This window comes from Schistocerca gregaria, chromosome 1 (assembly GCF_023897955.1).
Source record: "Schistocerca gregaria isolate iqSchGreg1 chromosome 1, iqSchGreg1.2, whole genome shotgun sequence".
In the NCBI taxonomy this organism is placed as follows: Eukaryota; Metazoa; Arthropoda; class Insecta; order Orthoptera; family Acrididae; genus Schistocerca; species Schistocerca gregaria.
The window spans coordinates 710,750,621-710,772,063 of record NC_064920.1 but is presented as its reverse complement, the minus strand read 5'-3'; the positions used below and the strand labels follow the sequence as shown (position 1 = coordinate 710,772,063).

Sequence of the window (21,443 nt, the reverse complement as noted above, 5' to 3'; positions counted from 1 at the left end):
TAAAATTTAAATATTTTAATGGCTTTGTACTTGTGTCTGTCGTTTTTGTAAACTCTTAAATCTTGTGTTAAGTAACCTATTGTATATCAGTTTGTGGTAACTTTACCAAACAAATTCAGCTTCTACATAGGGACCTTGTAGAAGTAGTGCTACAGGAGTAAGTTTTACTCTGTTTTAATTACAAATTGGCAATAATTTTTAAACATGTTTTTAGATTTATTTTTATCCTAACTAGCACATAGTAAGCTAATCACGTAAATGATTTTACACTAGTGACACCTGTCAGTCCACTTGTCAATGCCTATCCTTCACTGGTAACTGCTTGCCTGTCCAGCAGCACCCTGGCTGCAATGGTGTACTCTGTTGTAAGTGTGACAATATAGTTGTATGTGATTAATAACTGTGTGTATAGTTGTTTTAATTTTGACATGCCAGTGCATCAGCCTTCTCATCTGTTACATACCTGCCAATTCATGAGATAGGTATAGGTTATTCTGTTTTCTTTAATACTGTATCTAATACTGTGGATTACAATTGCTTTGTATGTAGTCACACTGTATAAACACTATCTAGATCTGAAGATGGTAACACTGATTACCAAAACCGGTTATCAAGAATAAATGTTATTATTAGAGATCTTGGCAAAGAAGTTTATCTTCTCTAATGTTTTAATTATGACATGAACAACTGAAGTTACACAATGAAATTTTTTGTTTGTTTCAAGTTAACTTTTTGTAGTCCTGCTGCACAATGAATCCTACATGCTGCAGTACGAAGCATGCCACTCAAGGAACCAAAATAAAACAGCACAACCTACCGATATAGTGCTGTATTGTGGAGAAATTAGTTTTCAGGAGTAGCAAAAACGTTGTAACTGAGTTAGATCCATTCAAATCGTGCCTTTACCCAAACAGATTGGCCTTAATAACATAACTACAATATTTCTGCTGCTGCCAAAAATGAACTATCATATGATAATCCACTTTATCAATGGGTCGTGCCATTTTGGTTTTGCCCCTGTAAAAGTGTGCTACGGTACTGTGGCATGGAGATTTCAATGTTAACAGGACGGCAGGCATGTACTTGCAAACAAAAACTTAATTATGTATGTTTATTGTCTTCTGATGTCATCATTTAAGACTTATGATTACCCCTCATACTAGCTACAATGGTGGTAGTAATACAATTCTTATAATTCACAACTCGAACTTTTCACAATTTTGATGCTCATCAGATGATATGCTTTTGTCAGTATTCCTCAGATTTTTCTCCAGGGGATAATATGGAAAAGACTTCACAAAACAATGTGAACAATGACAAAACATGAAAGGGTCAACATTTCACTTATTAGTTAAAGAAACACGATCATCTCTGCACATAAAGTGAGAAGTTCATAGCCTTATGGAACTACATCATAGACAGTTATCAAAATATTCTGAACATATTTTTCCTATACTATATTTATAATATTTTTTACCAACCTCTAAGCAAGACTTCAGCTTCAATTACAGCATCAATAGGTGGAGGCTGAATTGCCTTGCTAAGAAACTGTGCTATTGCTCCCAAACGTAGTAGTTTTATTGACAGTGCCAACTCGTGTAAAGGAGTACGGAACATTTCTGGCGTCATATGCTCATCCAATTTTTCAAAGCGAGCCTTTATCATTTTAAAAGAGAAACTGAATTAATAACAAAAATATTGACAATTAGTGAATGAGACTAAATTCTGTAGAAAAATTTAGTAATTACCTTGCTCAATAAATGGAAGCAGAAGCCAGGTCGAACACGACCAGCTCTTCCCTTTCGTTGCTCTAAATTAGTTTTCGATGCCCAAACAGTTGCATAGTTAGTCATATTATTATGTGACGTAAATAACTTCATTTTTGCTTTGCCACTGTCAATCACAAATACGACATCATTAATGGTGATTGACGTCTCTGCTATATTCGTTGAAAGAATTATCTGCAGACAAAAAAGAAAAAAAAACATTATTTACTGTGTGTGTGACCTGATGGCACCTGCATAGTTGATGCAAATATTTACACACACTTTACATTATGAGTAATAGTCATGATGAGCTTTATCAAATGAACTGTTGTTTCTGTATCCTCTTCAGGGTGTATCTTTTCACATTATTAAGCTCACTGGACAAATAATTAGTCATGCTAGAGAAATCATACCCAGCTTCATTTAATACCATGTAATTCCACCCTTGGACGAGGTTAGGAAGGGAGTCCACAAGGTTGCACAGGTATGTTGCATCAAAATTAAGCTACTTGATGGGGACTTAGTTTCACACATCTGTTATTGTCTGTTACTGCACTAGTTTTTAATTTCACTATGTCCTTTGTTGTTCTTGATTACAATTTCTCAGCCAATTTAACTGTTAATGAGCTACTTAAAACAATGAAAAGTTCAGGTTGGGATATCAACAACATTATGGGAAGAACATGCGCAAACACACGCACGCGCTCTAACACACGATCGCGGTCTCGCGCGAACACACGAGTGCACACACCCAAGCAAACACACACGACTGCTATCTCTGGCTGGCTTCTGGCCAGACACATGAAGTGTTCTTGCTTGCTTGCGTGTGCATGTGCGTATGTGGGTGCACACACATGCGTGTATGTGTGTTTCCTTTCTGAAGGTGGCTTTAACCAAAAGCTCAATCTGTAACAGCCTCTTCATTGTGTCTGTCTGCAAACCAACTTGTCATCTTTACAGTGAGTAGCCATCTATGCTTTTCCTAAAAAGCTTCTTTAGTTATTTAGCCACTTTCACTCACAATGAACTGATCTGTTAAACACTAATTGTAAAACCGACTCTATCTGCTGCAGCCTCCACAACTCTCTCTAAGCTCCCACACACAGAAAATGTTTTTCTTACCTTTGTAACACCATCTGGAACAGGCTCAAATACACGGCGCTGGTCTTCTCTTGGCAGCTGTGAGTGCAATGGTATTATTGAATATGCAGAGCCTCCTGGAAAACAAAATATTATGACATTAACACAACATTCCAACAAAATATTATATGTAGCATGTCACAACAGGGTCAGCCTTGCTGTGAAGGATACATATCTCATATACCAAAGGATTAAGCCCCTTATATCCCTGGTTAACTAGTGCACAGATCTATCTTTCTGTGTTTCGTAATCTGTTAGCCATTTCCATCTGCAGTTTACCTAACTTCCATGTCGGGCGTATAGATTTCGTTCACATCAATTTTTGTGCAATTTTCTGAGCTAGTGTTTCTCATCAACTTGACATACCTATGTTTGACTGTTGGAAAATATGCTGGTATTTAAAGTGCATGATTGTTGAAGAAACGTTTCTGGGCTGTTCTCTGACGCAAATAATTGGCTTGATTGTACTTACTGCTCTCCTACGTGCAGCTACAACAAAATCTGCAACACATTTAGCTATCAGCATGTCATTTCCCAAAAACCATTCTGTCAATGGAGAAAATATCTTACTTGGTGGAACAATGAAATACTTGTTCAAACGCAAGAGAATTTGTCAAGAAATGTACAAGAAGAGAAACACAGAATTTTTGTGAAGCCTCCAACGTTCCTATTTGGATAACACCTTACTTCAGGAAATACCACACAGTAAAAATCTCTTAACAATGAATACATGAAAAGAAAATAAAACACACAAAAATTTGTGAATATAGTTGCTTTTTCTTACAGTATTGTATATGAAATAATAATAATAATACCACTTAGAATATTTCTGAAGTCAGATAGGGGGTTAAGTTGGTGATACATGACACACCTATTATGTACAAGTCATGTGTAGATTTTCTGGCACCTGGTGGCAGAATGAGTGAACTGGAAAATTTGCCATTTCAGCAGACTGTTTATCCATTGGCGAGAAACAGAAGCCATTCTATTCTGTCGTGGATCTGCGCATGACCAGTAGAAGAGATGTACGAGTGCATGCCCAGAAAGCAGTATTTCATGCAGGCTTGCTTTGTTATTGTTTTTACTTATACTCAGTAGACAAGTCTTGAAGACACTTTTGGCTATTGACAGATATAATCTACATTTTTTTCTGTAAATTTTTATAAACACGGCAATAAAAAAACAAAAATTCTCGTTTTTTGCATTGCCCGTGAGAAAAGCTGTCCATCTGATGATAGGTACTTATCTTAAAAATAGAATAAAACAAAGAAGGTACAAACGGGGTTATTGAGATTTACAGCAAGGAAAGATGTTTAATCTTAAATCAGATCCTTTAAATACCCTGTTCCACTATAAAGTATGTCTACAAATGTTTTATACTGAGTCTGTATGTTTGATATATTTGTGTGCACAATTTTACTTTCATTATGTGTAAGTATCAGCTCAATTGGTGAAAGTACTGCATGTGCTTGATTTGATTGCATCTTTTGTTTTATACAGCATTGACAGAATAGCTGCAAGAGCCAGGGCAGCTGTGTCGGCTGAGACCAGTGAGGACTGTAAAATCAATTTTCCATCTTTGAAGTCACACTACTATGAAACAGTTTCCCTTATTACTGTGTCATCACAGTCACAACCCATCATATATGATCGGCAAGGCGCCATCATTCTGACGAACTTCCTATTTTCCTGTGGATCTTCAAGCCTCAACTCCTCCCTGCCTTTGTCCCTTTTTTTCAGCCAGGGTCATCCAATTCCTTACTGGCATTACGTCATCACTCTTCCATTCTCCTAACAACTAAGGCAGACACTGTCATGACAAATGCAGTATAAATAATTACATCCATGTCTAAAACACTGTGCAATGTAAAATTCGATACTAATTTGCTTGTACCAGTATGACATAAAATAAATACATCAGTCAATAATTCTGTACAATCGTAACATGATTTCATTATAACTGCACAAAACAATAATAACTGCTTAATAAGTATGACGGTAAACCTCTTAGACGTTTCAATGTGAGTAAATAGCAGTTTTACAAAAAAATCAACTTTCACACTCAATGACATAACCAATGTAAACTAACTAGTCTGTGGTTCCGAGTACATATTCTTGAGGCACTGGTTTTACAAAAATATCGACCTTCACACTCAATGATGTGACCAATGTAAACTAGTCTGTGGTTCCGAGTACTTACTCTTGGGGTGCTGGTGTAGACTTGTAAACGATAGGTCTGTTGTCTAATACTGGCTTTAAGTACCTTCAGATATGTGACAACATAATGACAGCATCAGGTCAGTTACGACAGAATCAAAATACTTCTGAATAATTTAGGAGTAAAGAAGACAAATCACTGAAAAACAAAAGTAAACACACACACACACACACACACACACACACACACACACACACACACACACACACACACACTTGTTCCCTAATGTGGTGGCAGCTGTACTCTCAGTGCCAGGATTGAACTTCAGCAGGTGAACTGGGGTGGAAGGGGTTGAGTGTGTACAGGGGGAGAGTGGTGGGTGGCAGATAGAAGGATTTGGGGTGAGCAGCTAGTGGGTTGGACGGAGGTAGCCTTTTAGCTAGCTAGGAATGCATGAGGTATGGTGGGAACTGCAACAGTTACGTATGTGATTTATGGATGTCACAACAGGTGGGGAGTGGTGCATGATGAAGGTGACGTGCAGATGTGAAGTAGGACGGGGAGACAGGGTAGAGGAAGGGCAAACTGTTGGGAGGAAGGACAGTGGGTTAATGGAGAATGAAGCCAGGAAGGTTATGAGAGTGAAGGACGTGTCATATAATACCGGTTTAAGGACTTTTAGACATGTGACAGCAAAATGAAAGCACCAGGTCGGTTATGAGCAGTTGGAGGCAGGAAGAAGGGCTTTGAGGTGGGTAACTAGTGGGTTGGAGGGATGGTGGGGCGCCATTTCCCAGCTAGGAATGCAGGAGCAAAGATGGCAACTGAACCGGTAACCAAAAAGCAGAAGCGTTGAGTCGTAGACAGGCTCACAAAAAAACTGGGTATGTTCTGGAAGGAATCCTTTCTTGTGATAAAGTGCATACACACGCATGCACATATCCATATTCCTTTGCCCCTATATGGTGCTGGCTGGATTCACAGTTGGAGCATTCAGCAGGTGAACCAGAGTGAGATTGGTAGAGGGAGAGAGAGCAGGAGAAAGGCAAATGGATTGCAGGTGCGTAGATGGCAGCTCAAAGAGAGGCAGCCAGTTTGCGGACTAGGAAAGTGGGAGGGATGGGTAGCAGATACACTGGTGTAAATGCCAGTGGGGAGCAGCGCACAATAAAGGTGACATGGGGACACAAATTGGGAGGGGTGGTGGGACACAGAAATGGGAAACAGTTGTGTGGAGGAACAGATGATTAATGGAGAATGAGGCCAAGAGGGCTATGGGAGCAAAGAATGTGTTGGATGGTGATGGATCCAAATCGCCCAGGTGGAAAGCACTCACTGAAACTGGGCATCTTGTGCTCAGCAACATATTGTGTGACTGGCTGGTCAATTTTGTTCTTGACTGCAGTTTGGTCGTGGCCATCCACTCTGATGGACAGATAGTTATCATATCGACATGAAAACCTGTTCAGTGATTGCAGCTATCTACACTAATGTACTTGGTCCAGCATATTGCAATGCCAACTCTACACCATCTTGAAGCTTTTACCATCTGGATCCCTTCTCAATACTGCTGATGCCATCTCCAGGGTGTATACGACCCAGGAATTTGTCATTGTTTTAGTTACCAGTTAAATTTTTGTTATTTTGACTGGTAAGAACCAATACTCTAATGAAGGATATTACTGTATCCTGCTTCTGCAGTCACAAAGGAAATGTGCCATATAGAACAACAAAATACAGTGCTCGTACAAGCGCCTGTCAACCAAAGTGTGTCAAAGGCTTTAGGAAGACTATGAAGTGCTTCCTAACAACAAATTTCCTCCGATGAACGTGACGTGACAGCTGTTTACATTAGATTCATTTGAGCAGTTGTGAGTGGGCTCTTGTGCATGCGCAGTTGAGTCGCGTATGAGTAGTACCTCCTCCCGCTTCTGGCTACAGATGTGTGGCTGGGTGCCACTGTCTAAATTTCTCCGGTTCAGAAGTATTGTAGATCCAGGGCTGATTCACAGAGCACTAGAGCAGTCTGAGTTGTAGTGGGGAGGTGGGTAGTCTCCATGTGACCTGTGTTTACGTTTAGTGATTTTGCTGTTTCCTCTTCGATTATTGCTCTCACATTAAATGAAAACAAAACGGACTTCTGTGGCCGGGAGCTACCACATGAATTAAAATACATTCACATAATTACGAAAGGCTAAAATATGTTGTTAGTTTCAGATTTTATTTCCACCTTTCTGACAGTCAAGCATTAATCGTCTCGCAAAACAATGAAATTTTTGTCGGTTTCCTAAAGAGATTTGGCTTTTATTAATCTTTTGCACAGAGGCAGTCAATTTATTTGTTTAATTTCACACTGTTGGCTAGTTTCAATTGTTCGCTGCATTTCAAGAGCACGTTTTCCATCTTCTAGCTCATATGGCATTATGCCATAATAAAGAACCAAACATGAGATAATACAGTACTGGCACTCAAGAAAATTTACATCCGAATCTGGACATAACGATTGTGGACTTTAAGCCAAATTATGCATTTTAGTATGGTTCACGCAATTCCGATGCTCTTGAAGTATCCTTTGATGTCTTGTTTCTTTTATGACATAAAGCAATATCTTTTAACATTTTACATGTACAAAGACGCGAACTTCCTGCGTCATCATAGCTGCGCACGCGCAGTGACGCTTGTTATCTGGCGCTCTCTGGCAACTACTGAAACAAACCAATTTCCAACAGGTCACTGGTGAATACTGCGAATGGTGGCTTGAAACGTTTTACTTTCAAAGTAAATTTCCTTTTACACAAGTTGAACTATGCGTGAGAATGTACGATGAATTTCTTAAATCACAGAGCATTTAACTCTCATTTAAAAATCAACTCTTTGAGGAAAACCATCTAGAAGAATTTTGAGCCCAGAAGATCAGACATTTACGTTGGTATTACAAATTTTACTGGCACATTTGTGCGATGTATTTTAAGTGTAACACACGCAAAAAGATCAGCATTACATGTGGATGCTTAGCTTCTCTTGCAGCTTAATCTTTGAGACCAATATCATTTGTGAAAGCTTTGTTATTCTTGTAGCAACAGTATGTATATTAATTTAAACCATTAACTTTTCTTTTTTGTGTGTTCGCACTACGTAAGAGTGATCTTCCTATTGCTTGACTACATCACGTGTCCTATGCTGTCATCAGCTGGCGAGATCACGTGACATGAGCCATGACTGGCTTACAAAAGCGCATTGCAATCTCTATTTCATTGTGGAATTCAAATTTATACATCCGTAACACGAAAAAATGCACCGTACATGTTGCTGCACATCAAAGATCTTTCCAAAACGTGTTTTTTTTCCCACTGGGTTTCGTTTTCTAAAATGCCAGCAATTTCTACCTCTGTGTAGAAAACCATAAACATTCTAAGGATTGATAAGTTTTCCAGTGCCAAGGAAAAAAATACTGTCCCTTAAAACGGGAAAAAGTGTATTTTCACCTGAGAGAAAGTGTATTTTCAACTGGAAAACCCAGGAAACATCCGGGAATTTTTTTTCCTTCACCATGTATACACCCTGCCTCTCCCTATACTAGGAAATCCCTCATGGCCATGGACTTGCAACAATCCAACACTACCTCTCCAATGCACTTCAGACACCAAACCACATCACCCTTTCTCCATACATTTTACCGACTACCTTGAAAAATTCTCCTTCGAGCAATGTAATATTTCTGGCTTTGCAACCATCATATTCGGCCACAAGCAGCTCTTTTTAGAGCAGCTGAGAAGGCAGCAGTTGGTGTGAGGTACTGATGACATATGGTTTGTTCGGTACAGGTATAGTGAGACAGACTGCCTAAACTGTGGCCCTGCTCCACGATTGGCTGCTGTGTTCGGAAGTTAGGCACCAAAATGGCAACCTTCTATTATTAATATTTGAAAAATTAAACAGCATATTTACTTGAATTTCAAATTAAAGCATCTTTCAATAGTGTGTTAGCATTCCGTTATTTTATAAGTATTAATAACCAGCAGAATAATAAACTGCAAAACAAAATGGCAGACTAAGCAATTTGGCAATCTTCGGATTGTGTCCAACTTGGATGGCGGGCGAAATGGTTCGGCTGCACATTTAGAGCTCGTTCGGCAGTCTCCGAGAATGAACATGTTGTCTGCTGCTGTATCCGTTAAGAATTAACCTACAATGTCTAGTTGAGAACCGTGTGACCGTAATTACAGAAATACACAGTTAATTATTTTGTTGAAAAATAGAAAGTATCTGTGGCTCTAAAGCGGAATGTAATTCTGCAGTTTCTCGTGTTCTGCCAATAAAAAGCGAGTGGCATCCCATATAAACAAACTGATTGGAAATTTATTTCTAAAATAACAGTTCTATGCTAAGAGTGTCTTACAGCCTCAAGATTATGGATTCACCGCCTACATGCTGTTTTCTGTGCAAGGGGCAACAACTATAGAAGACTGCAGGTTGGTGAAAATTTATTAGAACTTATGCATTCCACTCAGGGCGAAGGAAGCAAATAGGCACCTCAAGTGTACTGCAATCTTAGCACAAATGAGATCAGTGACACGTCACCTGTGATAACACAGAGGAGGTATGTACGCATGGGGAGCTGTCTATCTACCTACATTTATACTCTGCAAGCCACCCAACGATGTGTGCTGGAGGGCACTTTACAGACCCTGTCATTACCTCCCTTTCCTGTTCCAGTCGTGTATGGTTTGCGGGAAGAACAACTGCCGGAAAGCCTCCGTGCACACTAGAATCTCTCTAATTTTACATTCGTGATCTCCTTGGGAGGTATAAGTAGGGGGAAGCAATATATTCGATACCTCATCCAGAAACACCCCCCTCTCGAAACCAGGACAACAAGCTACAAAGCGAAGCAGAGTGCCTCTCTTGCAGAGTCTGACACTTCTGTCAATCCGACCTGGTACGGATCCCACACTGATGAGCAATACTCAAGTATAGGTCGAACCAGTGTTTTGTAACCCACCTCCTTTGTTGATGGACTGCATTTTCTAAGGGATTTTCCCAATGAATCTCAACCTGGCACCCACCTTACCAACAATTAATGTTATATGATCATTTCACTTCAAATCGTTCCGCACGCATACTCCCAGATATTTTACAGAAGTAACTGCTACCAATGTTTGTTCCGCTATCATATAATCATACAATAAAGGATCCTTCTTTCTATGTATTCGCAATACATTACATTTGTCTATGTTAAGGGTCAGTTGCCACTCCCTGCACCAAGTGCCTATTCGCTGCAGATCTTCCTGCATTTCGCTGCAATTTTCTAATGCTGCAACTTCTCTGTATACTACAGCATCATCCGCGAAAAGCCGCATGGAACTTCCGACACTATCTACTAGGTCATTTATATATATTGTGAAAAGCAATGGTCCCATAACACTCCCCTGTGGCATGCCAGAGGATACTTTAACGTCTGTAGATGTTTCTCCATTGAGAACAAGGTATGAAGAAGAGAAATGTTTTTGAGGGAGGGGGTTTAACATACACACATATTATCACTTCTCTCTCTCTCTCTCTCTCTCTCTCTCTCTCTCTCTCTCTCTCTCTCTCAATTTTCCATCCATGTGCACCCACATTGCACCCTTATATGGACCTTCTAGAGGAAACCTTTCTAGCTTCCCAAAACCCATGCCCCTTGTCTGAATCAGGTTCACTGATATCTTCACATTATGGACTCAGGGCCAAGATAACCTATACTCAGTCCTTCACAACCTGAACACCTTCTCTCATATCTGCTTCAATCAGTCCTCCTCAATCCCTCCACACCATGTTTCTGGACACTGCTCCATCTTTCAGATGGCTTCATCAACAGATCTGTCTATACTAAAGCCATTAACCACAAACACTATCTGCATGTTGACAGCTATCATCTCTTTCACACCAAGCAATCAAATACAGCCTGACCACCTGGGAACAGCATGTGGTGAGAGTTACCATGCCCAGTATCCTGAAGGTCTCATGAGGGCCTTCACAGACAGGCACTACTCCCTAATAACCCCATCACTCCTGAGAATCAGTCACAAAGCAGTGTCCCTCTCATCACCCAGTATCACACTCTGGGCTGGAGCAACTGAATCATATCCTTAGCCAGAGCTTAGTATCATCATACCCCGAAATGACTGAGATCCAACACAATATCCTCCCCACCAAATCTATGCAACTTCTTAGACCATCTGCATGTCACTCCCACTCCCAACCACTTGCCAATGGGAACATAGCCCTGTGGGAGACCAAGGCCTAAGACCTGCCTAATCCACCCACCCAACAATTCCTACTCCAGCCTTGTCACAGGCTTATCCCACTCCATCAGTGGTAGGGCTATCTGTGAAAGCAGTCGCCATACACTGACTCTGTTGCAGTCACTGGACAGCTTTATATGTCGGTATGACAACCAACCAGCTGTCCATCAGAGTGGATGGCCACCACCAAACTGGTCAAGGATAAAATTGACCACCCAGACTCTCAACAGGCAGCTGAGCATAAGGGGCTCAGTTTAAATGAGTGCTTTGCAACCCGCGCCATCTTGATCCTTCACTCCACTTCCAGCTTTTCTGAACTATGCAGATGGGAGTTATCCTTGCACATGTCCTTTGCTCCTGTAACTCTCCTGGTCTCAATCTCCTTTAACCCTCTGTTCCTCCACCCAACAGTTTCTCATTTCTGTGTCCCATCATCCCTATCAATTCATGCCTCCATGTCACCTTTATTGTGCACTGCTCCCCAATGGCACTTACACCAGTGCATCACATGCCTGGCCTGTGCACCCGCCACCCCTCCCTCTCACATTCCTAACCAGCAAACTGGCTGCCTCTCTCTGAGCTTCCATCTACCCATCTGCAATCCTTTTTCCTGTCTCCTGCCTCTCTCCCCTCTACCAATCTCAATCCAGTCCACCTGCTGAATGCTGTAATCTTGAGTCCAGCCAGCACCATATACGGGTACAGAAACATGCACGTGTGTGTGTGTGTGTGTGTGTGTGTGTGTGTACTTGAACAATTACCCTTCTCAGTCCTGCTCAATGCCTATGAGTAATGCTATAACAGGTGTTAACATTTGTAATACGCCTCATAACTGAACAATGTGAGAGAATTAGAGACAGACACTCAACTTTCACTTATTAGTGTTACAAACTTCAATTGGAAAAAATGGAACCATTATAGGATCACCTTGTTGTCCATCTGCCTGTCTTTCTGCCCGACTTAAAAATCCTTTTCTCATGAATGGATAGACATATCAAGTTGACATTTGTGTCATGTTCTGATTTCTATAGTCCCTTGATGGCGTAACAAACTGAAGCTTCTAAGTCAATGCAGTAAAAGGATATGGGCATTTATGTCACATTTTGATACTCTCAAACTCACTCATTGAAACATGTAGAGTACCTCCCTTTGGTCTAGAATCAAGAAATTTGGCAAAAAGTAGGATTCACATTACAACCAAAGGCAAAGAATCTGAAAACTGTAAATCTGTAATTATATTGCACATGGGTGGTCCTTTGTTAACTGACTGAATTTGTCCACCCACCCACACACACACACACACACACACACACACACACACACACACACACACACACACACACACACACTTTTTCATTTGTCATTTGGTATCTGATGCCGAACTTGAAATAAAAAATTGGTAGTTCTGCATTCAGGCTGACTGGATCCCAATTGAATTCAAAACTACTGATTACAATAAGTGTTGCCTGCATTTCACATGACTTTATCTATATTATTGACATTAATATATACTCAAGTCTTGAAAACTCTGGGACCAATATCTTGACAGTATAAATATCAATAATAGGCCAAACAGAAGGATATTCTTGATTCCCAGAATGGATGAACTGTTTATGTGTACAATTAAATTTGTACGGAACCCTCAGTGCACAAGTGCTACTCGCTCCTGGGTAGTTTTTTTATTTTCTAATATGAGAAATATTTGAGACATACAATGAAACTTAAATATTACCCAAGAGCTGGAAAATTACACATTTGGCAGTGAACTGATGAGCTGAGAAGTAGCAATGTTGCAGTGGCAGTTGCACGTAGAAAAGAATGTCAGAAAGAACACTACTTGGCACAGCATTTTGTCGTCAATTTAAGAAAAATGGTTGGTTGTGCAAACAGAATGTTTTGAGCATTTGTTTGAAAAGAAAATCTTCCATTTATTTTTACAGAGTGATCAGCACTAAACCTGTTGGGTTTTAGAGAATGTCTAACCACTTCAAACATTCAAAATTTTCATACCGCTTTTTGTTACTGTATATCTATTATTCTGTAGCCTACACACTCGTTCTCTCACATGTTGAAGAACTTGTGATGATTCCAAAAACTTTGCCATGGACACTACCAGTATTGCACAGATCACAGATCAGTCAACAAAATTAACATTAATTTGTTGCTAAGATTTTTGACACAACTGAACGTCACACATAAAAGGTGGTGCTAAAATCCACCAGATAAATAATGCATACAACACTGTCAAATGCACATTATCTGATACGGCCATATGATTTTCAGTTCGTACTTCTGGGACGTATACATGTGACTATCAATTTCTGGCATCAGCACACTTTTACACAAAGAAAAATTGTTCTGTGGTCAGAGATGCCAAACGTGGACAGCAGTTCTACGTGTGCACCAGGCGATCCTGTGGTGACTGACTGACTGGATGACAGAGAGCAGAGTAAGCCATGTAGCAACAGCCGGGCACATGCTAGTTGTGGATTGCAAGTGCGGGGATGATACAGCATTGTTCGAATGAGGGGTCAGCGGCCCAGAGGTTGCTGTTTACTCAGTGGATGGCAAGGAGCACATCACATTGATATTAGTGCTTTGGACTCTTTCAGATTTTGGTCGGTGTCAGCATTCAAATTTGAATTTAAACTGGGCCATTCGCCTTGGCTAGATGTAGCAATTCAATTGTATGCAACTCCAATTGTATGCAGCTTTATTCTGTGAATTGAGCTGTTTTCGGTTAGCAAGTCTTGGGAGCATATTTCCTATTTCCTATGGGACACGTCATGTGGGATGTTGTGCCAAAGAGCAAGTAGGGCTACTCATTGACTGTAGTGTCACAACATTGTACCCTGGCACTGATCTGCAAATTTCCACGTATATGTGGTAAATTGGATGCATTTCTGATTTAGACTTTCCGGGTGCGTAAATCATGTTGAACTGTATGTATGATATTCTTGAGAAGTGATGTGAGCTTCAGAGCACTTCGTGATGTGGGTACAAGTTTGCACGTTCCACTGGCCAAAATTTGCAATTGAGGGAGTTAGTTAATTTCTGTGACTACAATCAATCCTATCAAGGTGTTAAACTGTATTTGCTCCAAATTGCCTCATGTTCAAGTGACACGATGAACGTAAAGTTAGTTAGGACTGAAAGTGATAATTTGTTATTTATGAGTTTGTCCTTAGCTTGGGAATGCCGTAAAATGAGCCATGTACTGATGAAAGGAGATGTGTATGCTTCAGAAAATTACAATTAAATTTGTTATTAGTTATTCTGTAACTACTGCAACCTTTGCTTTCTCACAACCAGATTGCTTGACTGGAATGAAGTCATTCACAACTGAGTATCCCTGTGGCCAGTTATGGGGCACTAAGTGAAAGAGCTTCTGAACTTAAGCTTACTAGGTTTAGAAAGAACACCTTGGATGGTTTCGAATTTTGAAGGATACTGGTTTTAATGTTTAAACGAAAAGGAAACCTGAGCAATCTACAATTTTAGTGATTATTCTAAATACTTTGGATTACTATAATATTTTGTTTAAAGGTTATTAGTTCTAAAGTTAAAATGAAGGGAAATTTTGGTTAATTTAGTATTTCAGAAATTTCTTTTAAATTTTTTAAAAGATGTTATGTTATAATATTTTTGCATGATATTAACGTTTTAAGGATTATTGGTTTTAATATTTTAAGAAAAAGAAAATATAAATTTTCTGTACACCAGTGTAAACTAAGTAAACCAATAAATATTCAGTTACTGTGCTTAGCCGCTTACCACCATCTGATCCGCGTGTTCTAGCTTGACCAGCTCCACAGGTTAGCTTTCCCTTCTGAACTCTAAGAAAATTTATCAATTTCTGAGATGTCAAAGTTAACATAGGCTTCTGCACCTTTATCACATTACTCTTCTGCCACTGACATTTTTATTTGTACTTGTAAAAATGTTTACTGTGAAACATTTTAATTGCTGTAAATTGATTAAAATGTAATGCTTATTTCAAGACACTTACCGAACACAGGATGCTGCTGCAAATGCCGCATCAGAGCAAATATTAAATTCCATCCAGGAAGAAAAATTAATACAGCTCCAGGAATATCCAGTCCTTTAATGTATTTCAGCAGTCCCTGTTCGTGAAAAGTGAAACAGCAATTTTAAACAAAACATGACATTATCATACAATCCAAAGCATTAACTTAAATTTCTTTGTGAGGATTCATTGGTACCAAGTTACACTCAATCAGCAACCGAACCGTATGTCATAAAAGAAGAAAATTCTTTGTTGAAATATTAAGCAAATGACAGTCTTACGAACAAGCACAACTTCAATTTTAAATTACTTCTTGAGAGCACTGAGTACACAAACCCTCCTTATTCATGTGCCCACTGTTTGTGTTTTGTCTCTACACAGTATCCCAGGAGGAATGGTCAATATTCAAGTATATGACACGAATGCTAAAAATGGCTCTGAGCACTATGGGACTTAACATCTGAGGTCATCAGTCCGCTAGAACTTAGAACTACTTAAACCTAACTAACCTAAAACATTACACACATCCATGCCTGAGGCAGGATTCTAACCTGCGACCGTAGCAGTCGCGCAGTTCGGGACTGAAGCGCCTAGAACCGCTCGGCCACCAAAGCCGGTCTGACACAAATGCTCAACTGAAGGAAAGAACTTCATATGTTCATATGCCCTGATCTGAATGCTTTCTGAGACAGAACACTTATTGTACATTTGTTTTTTGTCTACTGGCACACACGTTTGTGTGTTACCCACCCTACCTCTTGGTCACTGTAGTATAATTAACTAACCATCAAGATCGCCAGACTTTATGCCATCTGATTTTTGTTCATGGAGTCAGATGAAGTCCAAGACATACAAATGAAAGGTGAATAAGCAAGATGAACCACTTGGTCGCATCACTGAAGTGCTGCCCTTATTAGGGAATGTCCAGAGGCCCTCATACAAGCAATGCAATATCGTCTCACAAGAGTGTACATATGCACTGAGATTGTCAGTGGGATATTTGAACATTTCACTAATTTACATGTGTACACCTGAAAATGTATTGAGTAATACAGAAAATAAATAAAAACATATATCCCAGTTAATGTGTTCTATCTCTGAAACCATTCGGGACAGGGCATATGCCATATGAAGTTTTCTGTTACAAATTGTTGTTTGTATCATATCCCTGAATATTGACTATCCTTCCTGGGACCCCTTGTATATCCATTCCAATATTCCAATCAGGATTCTTATTGTAATACAATACTCATTATAAAAATGTAGATTAATGGCTGTGCTGGTGTGAAGATGGATTGACAAGTTTTTGTAAAGTATGGAAAATATCTTTTACAAAAACAAAAATGTCTCCAAAGATCCTTTAGCTCAATGCATTTGGTTCTACAACATCCAAATTTTTTATTACTTCAGAAAAGCATTTACAGTTTTTGTAACTATGAATAAAACAGAATCTTAATACGACAAAAATTTTTTCTGCCCAAAAATTTTATAAGAACAGGAGGCAGACTCTTGTTAATGTTATACAGCAGTGAATCTATGGAAAAGGGCAGGTAAGAAACTGTTTCGAAGCATGGGTTTGTCAATGCAAAGACCAATGCCTCAACTATTTTTTTATTTTTTATTTTACTGACTTTTACTACTACTACTTCAACTTGACTAAAGCTTTCTGTAGCACAGGTGGTGAAAGAAGATCCATGACACTAGCAGTGGGCTTGAAGTAGCTGTTTCCTGTGTCTATCTTAAGCAAACAACCAAACTAGTATAAGTCTCTATAGCACTGCCTCAGTATCTTCATAATTCTGTAAGACTATTCTTTCACCTTGCCTGCCCCCATTTGCAATTCACAGCTGAAAGCTGGCAACAGCGCTGCCACCTGTGGGAGGTGATCTTTCACTGACTCTACTATGCAACCATTTCACCAGCTGACAAAGATTGAATTATGAAAATATTTCGTCAGTCTTCAAATCAGACATCATGGTAAAATGGTTGGTCCACACACTGTCTTTAACACATGACAATTCCCTAGGTCCTACAGAGTATGCCCATCCATGTTACCAGAAGTGACCAGAATTAACTGATAAAAATGGAAAGGAATGTTAGTTTTTGAGACAACAGTTCAACAGCATTGTGATCAACAATTGGGGAAGACAGTGCTACTATTCCCTTCCAAAAACCACATGCTACTGAAACTGTTCACATGTATCAACAGTCTCGGCAAGGTCCTCAAGACTTGCCACTTACGGGAGTTCACAGAATGTAACTGGAAGTAAAAATTAAAACATTTCTTAACAGCAACTTAAACTGCAATTTACATATACCTTAAATTATTAATGTTTGTGACATGGTATCACTCTAAATCACCCATTTCCAGTCTTCACTGTCCAGTGGCATCACCCTTTAAACCCTCTCAAACTTTGCTTACAACTAATAAGGAAATTTGTGGCTTTTTAAGGAGCTGCTTGACCTTGGTACTCCAGTATTTTTCACACCATACACACTATTACTGTGCTAGATTGACTGCTGGTAGCACTTTGGCACTCATGAGTGATTCTTGGTTTACCTGTGGTTTTTCCTTAATTTTCAGTTCCCAATCATACTATCAACAGTCAACTTGGATAGTTTTAGAAGGATTCAAAAATGTTACGGATATGTTATTTGGGCAGTATCCAATGACTAGTCAGTGTTCGAAGTCACTGAACTCTGGGGACCAATTTATTCTGCTGTTACTGCTTCTCTATTAGAGACGTTATACTCTCCACTTCCATCTATATTACTGGCTACACCTCTCATGACACATAATGCTAAATTCCACATTATATAGGTGTGTCTGGGTACTTTTGAGTACGTAGTGTGTATTTCTTACAGTCTAGAAGTAATCTTAGTACCAGGACGAATCATGGGTGACATCCAAGGCATGCTATGTATGCAATAAACCCTCAGTAACCGGTCAAAAATGAATAATAAGCCTTTTGATTTGCAGCTACAATTACACGATGGGAACCAAGAAACCATGCCACACCATTACTTGCTGGAACTTGGTTATTTCTTGTGCAAATCAACTGCTAAAACATATGTCAAATTGAGGTATGACATACGGCAGAGCCTCAGTGCAAGTTTAACAGGTTTAGATTACTGTTGTTGCTACATATTGTTTAGCAGTGTCACAAAGAACAAAAATTATTGCCTACAGGATAATTTAGCATTATGTGGTGAAATACTTATTAGTAGTGCTCATTTTTAAGCATTATCTGGTTTTGGCTTTAAATCATCTACTTTTCTCTTTGAAAGAGCTCAGTGCACAAGCAGATATAGCTACAATTGTGGCCACTGGGGGATTGCGATGAAACTTCGCTTGCTGTTCACAAATACACTCCTGGAAATGGAAAAAAGAACACATTGACACCGGTGTGTCAGACCCACCATACTTGCTCCGGACACTGCAAGAGGGCTGTACAAGCAATGATCACACGCACGGCACAGCGGACACACCAGGAACCGCGGTGTTGGCCGTCGAATGGCGTTAGCTGCGCAGCATTTGTGCACCGCCGCCGTCAGTGTCAGCCAGTTTGCCGTGGCATACGGAGCTCCATCGCAGTCTTTAACACTGGTAGCATGCCGCGACAGCGTGGACGTGAACCGTATGTGCAGTTGACGGACTTTGAGCGAGGGCGTATAGTGGGCATGCGGGAGGCCGGGTGGACGTACCGCCGAATTGCTCAACACGTGGTGGGGCGTGAGGTCTCCACAGTACATCGATGTTGTCGCCAGTGGTCGGCGGAAGGTGCACATGCCCGTCGACCTGGGACCGGACTGCAGCGACGCACGGATGCACGCCAAAACCGTAGGATCCTACGCAGTGCCGTAGGGGACCGCACCGCCACTTTCCAGCAAATTAGGGACACTGTTGCTCCTGGAGTATCGGCGAGGACCATTCGCAACCGTCTCCATGAAGCTGGGCTACGGTCCCGCACACCGTTAGGCCGTCTTCCGCTCACGCCCCAACATCGTGCAGCCCGCCTCCAGTGGTGTCGCGACAGGCGTGAATGGAGTGACGAATGGAGACGTGTCGTCTGCAGCGATGAGAGTCACTTCTGCCTTGGTGCCAATGATGGTCGTATGCGTGTTTGGCGCCGTGCAGGTGAGCGCCACAATCAGGACTGCATACGACCGAGGCACACAGGGCCAACACCCGGCATCATGGTGTGGGGAGCGATCTCCTACACTGGCCGTACACCTCTGGTGATCGGCGAGGGGACACTGAATAGTGCACGGTACATCTAAACCGTCATCGAACCCATCGTTCTACCATTCCTAGACCGGCAAGGGAACTTGCTGTTCCAACAGGACAATGCACATCCGCATGTATCCCGTGCCCCCCAACGTGCTCTAGAAGGTGTAAGTCAACTACCCTGGCCAGCAAGATCTCCCGATCTGTCCCCCATTGAGCATGTTTGGGACTGGATGAAGCGTCGTCTCACGCGGTCTGCACGTCCAGCACGAACGCTGGTCCAACTGAGGCGCCAGGTGGAAATGGCATGGCAAGCCGTTCCACAGGACTACATCCAGCATCCCTACGATCGTCTCCATGGGAGAATAGCAGCCTGCATTGCTGCGAAAGGTGGATATACACAGTACTAGTGCCGACATTGTACATGCTCTGTTGCCTGTGTCTATGTGCCAGTGGTTCTGTCAGTGTGATCATGTGATGTATCTGACCCCAGGAATGTGTCAATAAAGTTTCCCCTTCCTGGGACAATGAATTCACGGTGTTCTTATTTCAATTTCCAGGAGTGTAGATGGAAGCTACATTGACCAATTGCATTGGTGATGGAAAGAACAAACTCCTGTTGCGAATATGCCAGAGAGCTTGCCAGCTGTCATGTTCCACAGAGAACATTGGTCTGGCACCAAGTCATCACGCCAATAGTGGGTAGTGAACTGTTCCAAGACATGAAGCTATTTCGCAAATAAGGATGTGGCCAATGACCAACAAGACAGTCTTACACTTTTAACAAACAGATCTGAGGCATTGTCTCCCAAAGATGAGACAGAGTCATTTAGATTTGCATCTCCTGCTAATGTAACAGTCTCTCCTCTGTCAAAGACAGGGCACCAAAAGATGGGAGAAAGGGGCTTTTAGCAGTAGACTGTACCAATTTTCGACCAATTATGGGCCCTCCTACAGCAATTGTGCCATGAGAGGACGAAGAATCAAATGTGTACTCAGTGTGTATCTCAGGAGGAGTGCCTACTGATTGGAAGAGACCATCCCATGATCTACTGGAAGCACTGGTTGCCATCAGTTGCTGATGTCACCACCAGTGACATGGTACGTGATGCAATTGCACAGAACGTTTCTGATGTTCGTATAAGGGAACACATTTTGAAACTAGTCAATCCCTCCCCTCAACAAGTGATGGACATATTGGATCGGTAGGACATACTTGACTTTGCTCAGGAATCATTTGAAACTTCGCCAGCAGTGTGTCAGGTCAACCGTCCTGCCGGGCGAGCTGCATGGAGCAGTAAACAGCCCTCGCGCCCGGCCGCGCCAGGCTCTCAGCCACGTGTGCTGCGCCAGCAATCAAATGCAGTGATCAAATCATGCCCGCGGTGTGCTGCTAAACATTCGCATGAGAATTGCCATTCACGCCAAGTTATTTGCTTTTATAAAGGACATGTTCAGAGTGTTTGCCAGAAAAAGCTCAGATTAGAAGCTCAAAACCGTTCCAGGCCCTTTGCTTCGCGCCGGAATCAGAATCGACCCAAGGATACTCAGGCTCGCGATACTTCGCCCATGGAAATTCATGTAGTTCATTCCACTCCACCCAGTGCCGCTCTCACTAACAGTGACTGTGTTCGTCCCGAAATTAGAGTGCGTCGACATCGCCGGAACTCCCGTCAGGTCGCAAGTGATTGTGTACCAGTGTCAGTTCACGTTTCACGAGACAATCGCTCTTGTCGTCAGCAGGACTATAAACGTTTTGTAGACTTGGCCATTAACGGCAAAGTGATACCATTCCAGCTCGATACCGGAGCTGCAGTTTCACTGATCAATCAAGACACTT

At 41.1% G+C, this 21,443-nt stretch overlaps 1 protein-coding gene across 3 annotated transcripts in view; it reads right to left on the bottom strand.

Moving 5' to 3' along the window:
* The window catches only part of LOC126365821 (dosage compensation regulator), a 187,832-nt gene that overhangs the window by 48,233 nt on the left and 118,156 nt on the right, over nt 1–21,443 (bottom strand). For all 3 annotated transcript variants that reach the window (XM_050008431.1, XM_050008442.1, XM_050008452.1), the window contains 4 exons: nt 15,358–15,472; nt 2,889–2,983; nt 1,749–1,961; nt 1,482–1,656 (listed from right to left, as the gene is read on the bottom strand). In XM_050008431.1, the coding sequence (XP_049864388.1) occupies nt 1,482–1,656; nt 1,749–1,961; nt 2,889–2,983; nt 15,358–15,472 (598 nt within the window). The remainder of the gene's footprint in view (nt 1–1,481; nt 1,657–1,748; nt 1,962–2,888; nt 2,984–15,357; nt 15,473–21,443) is intronic.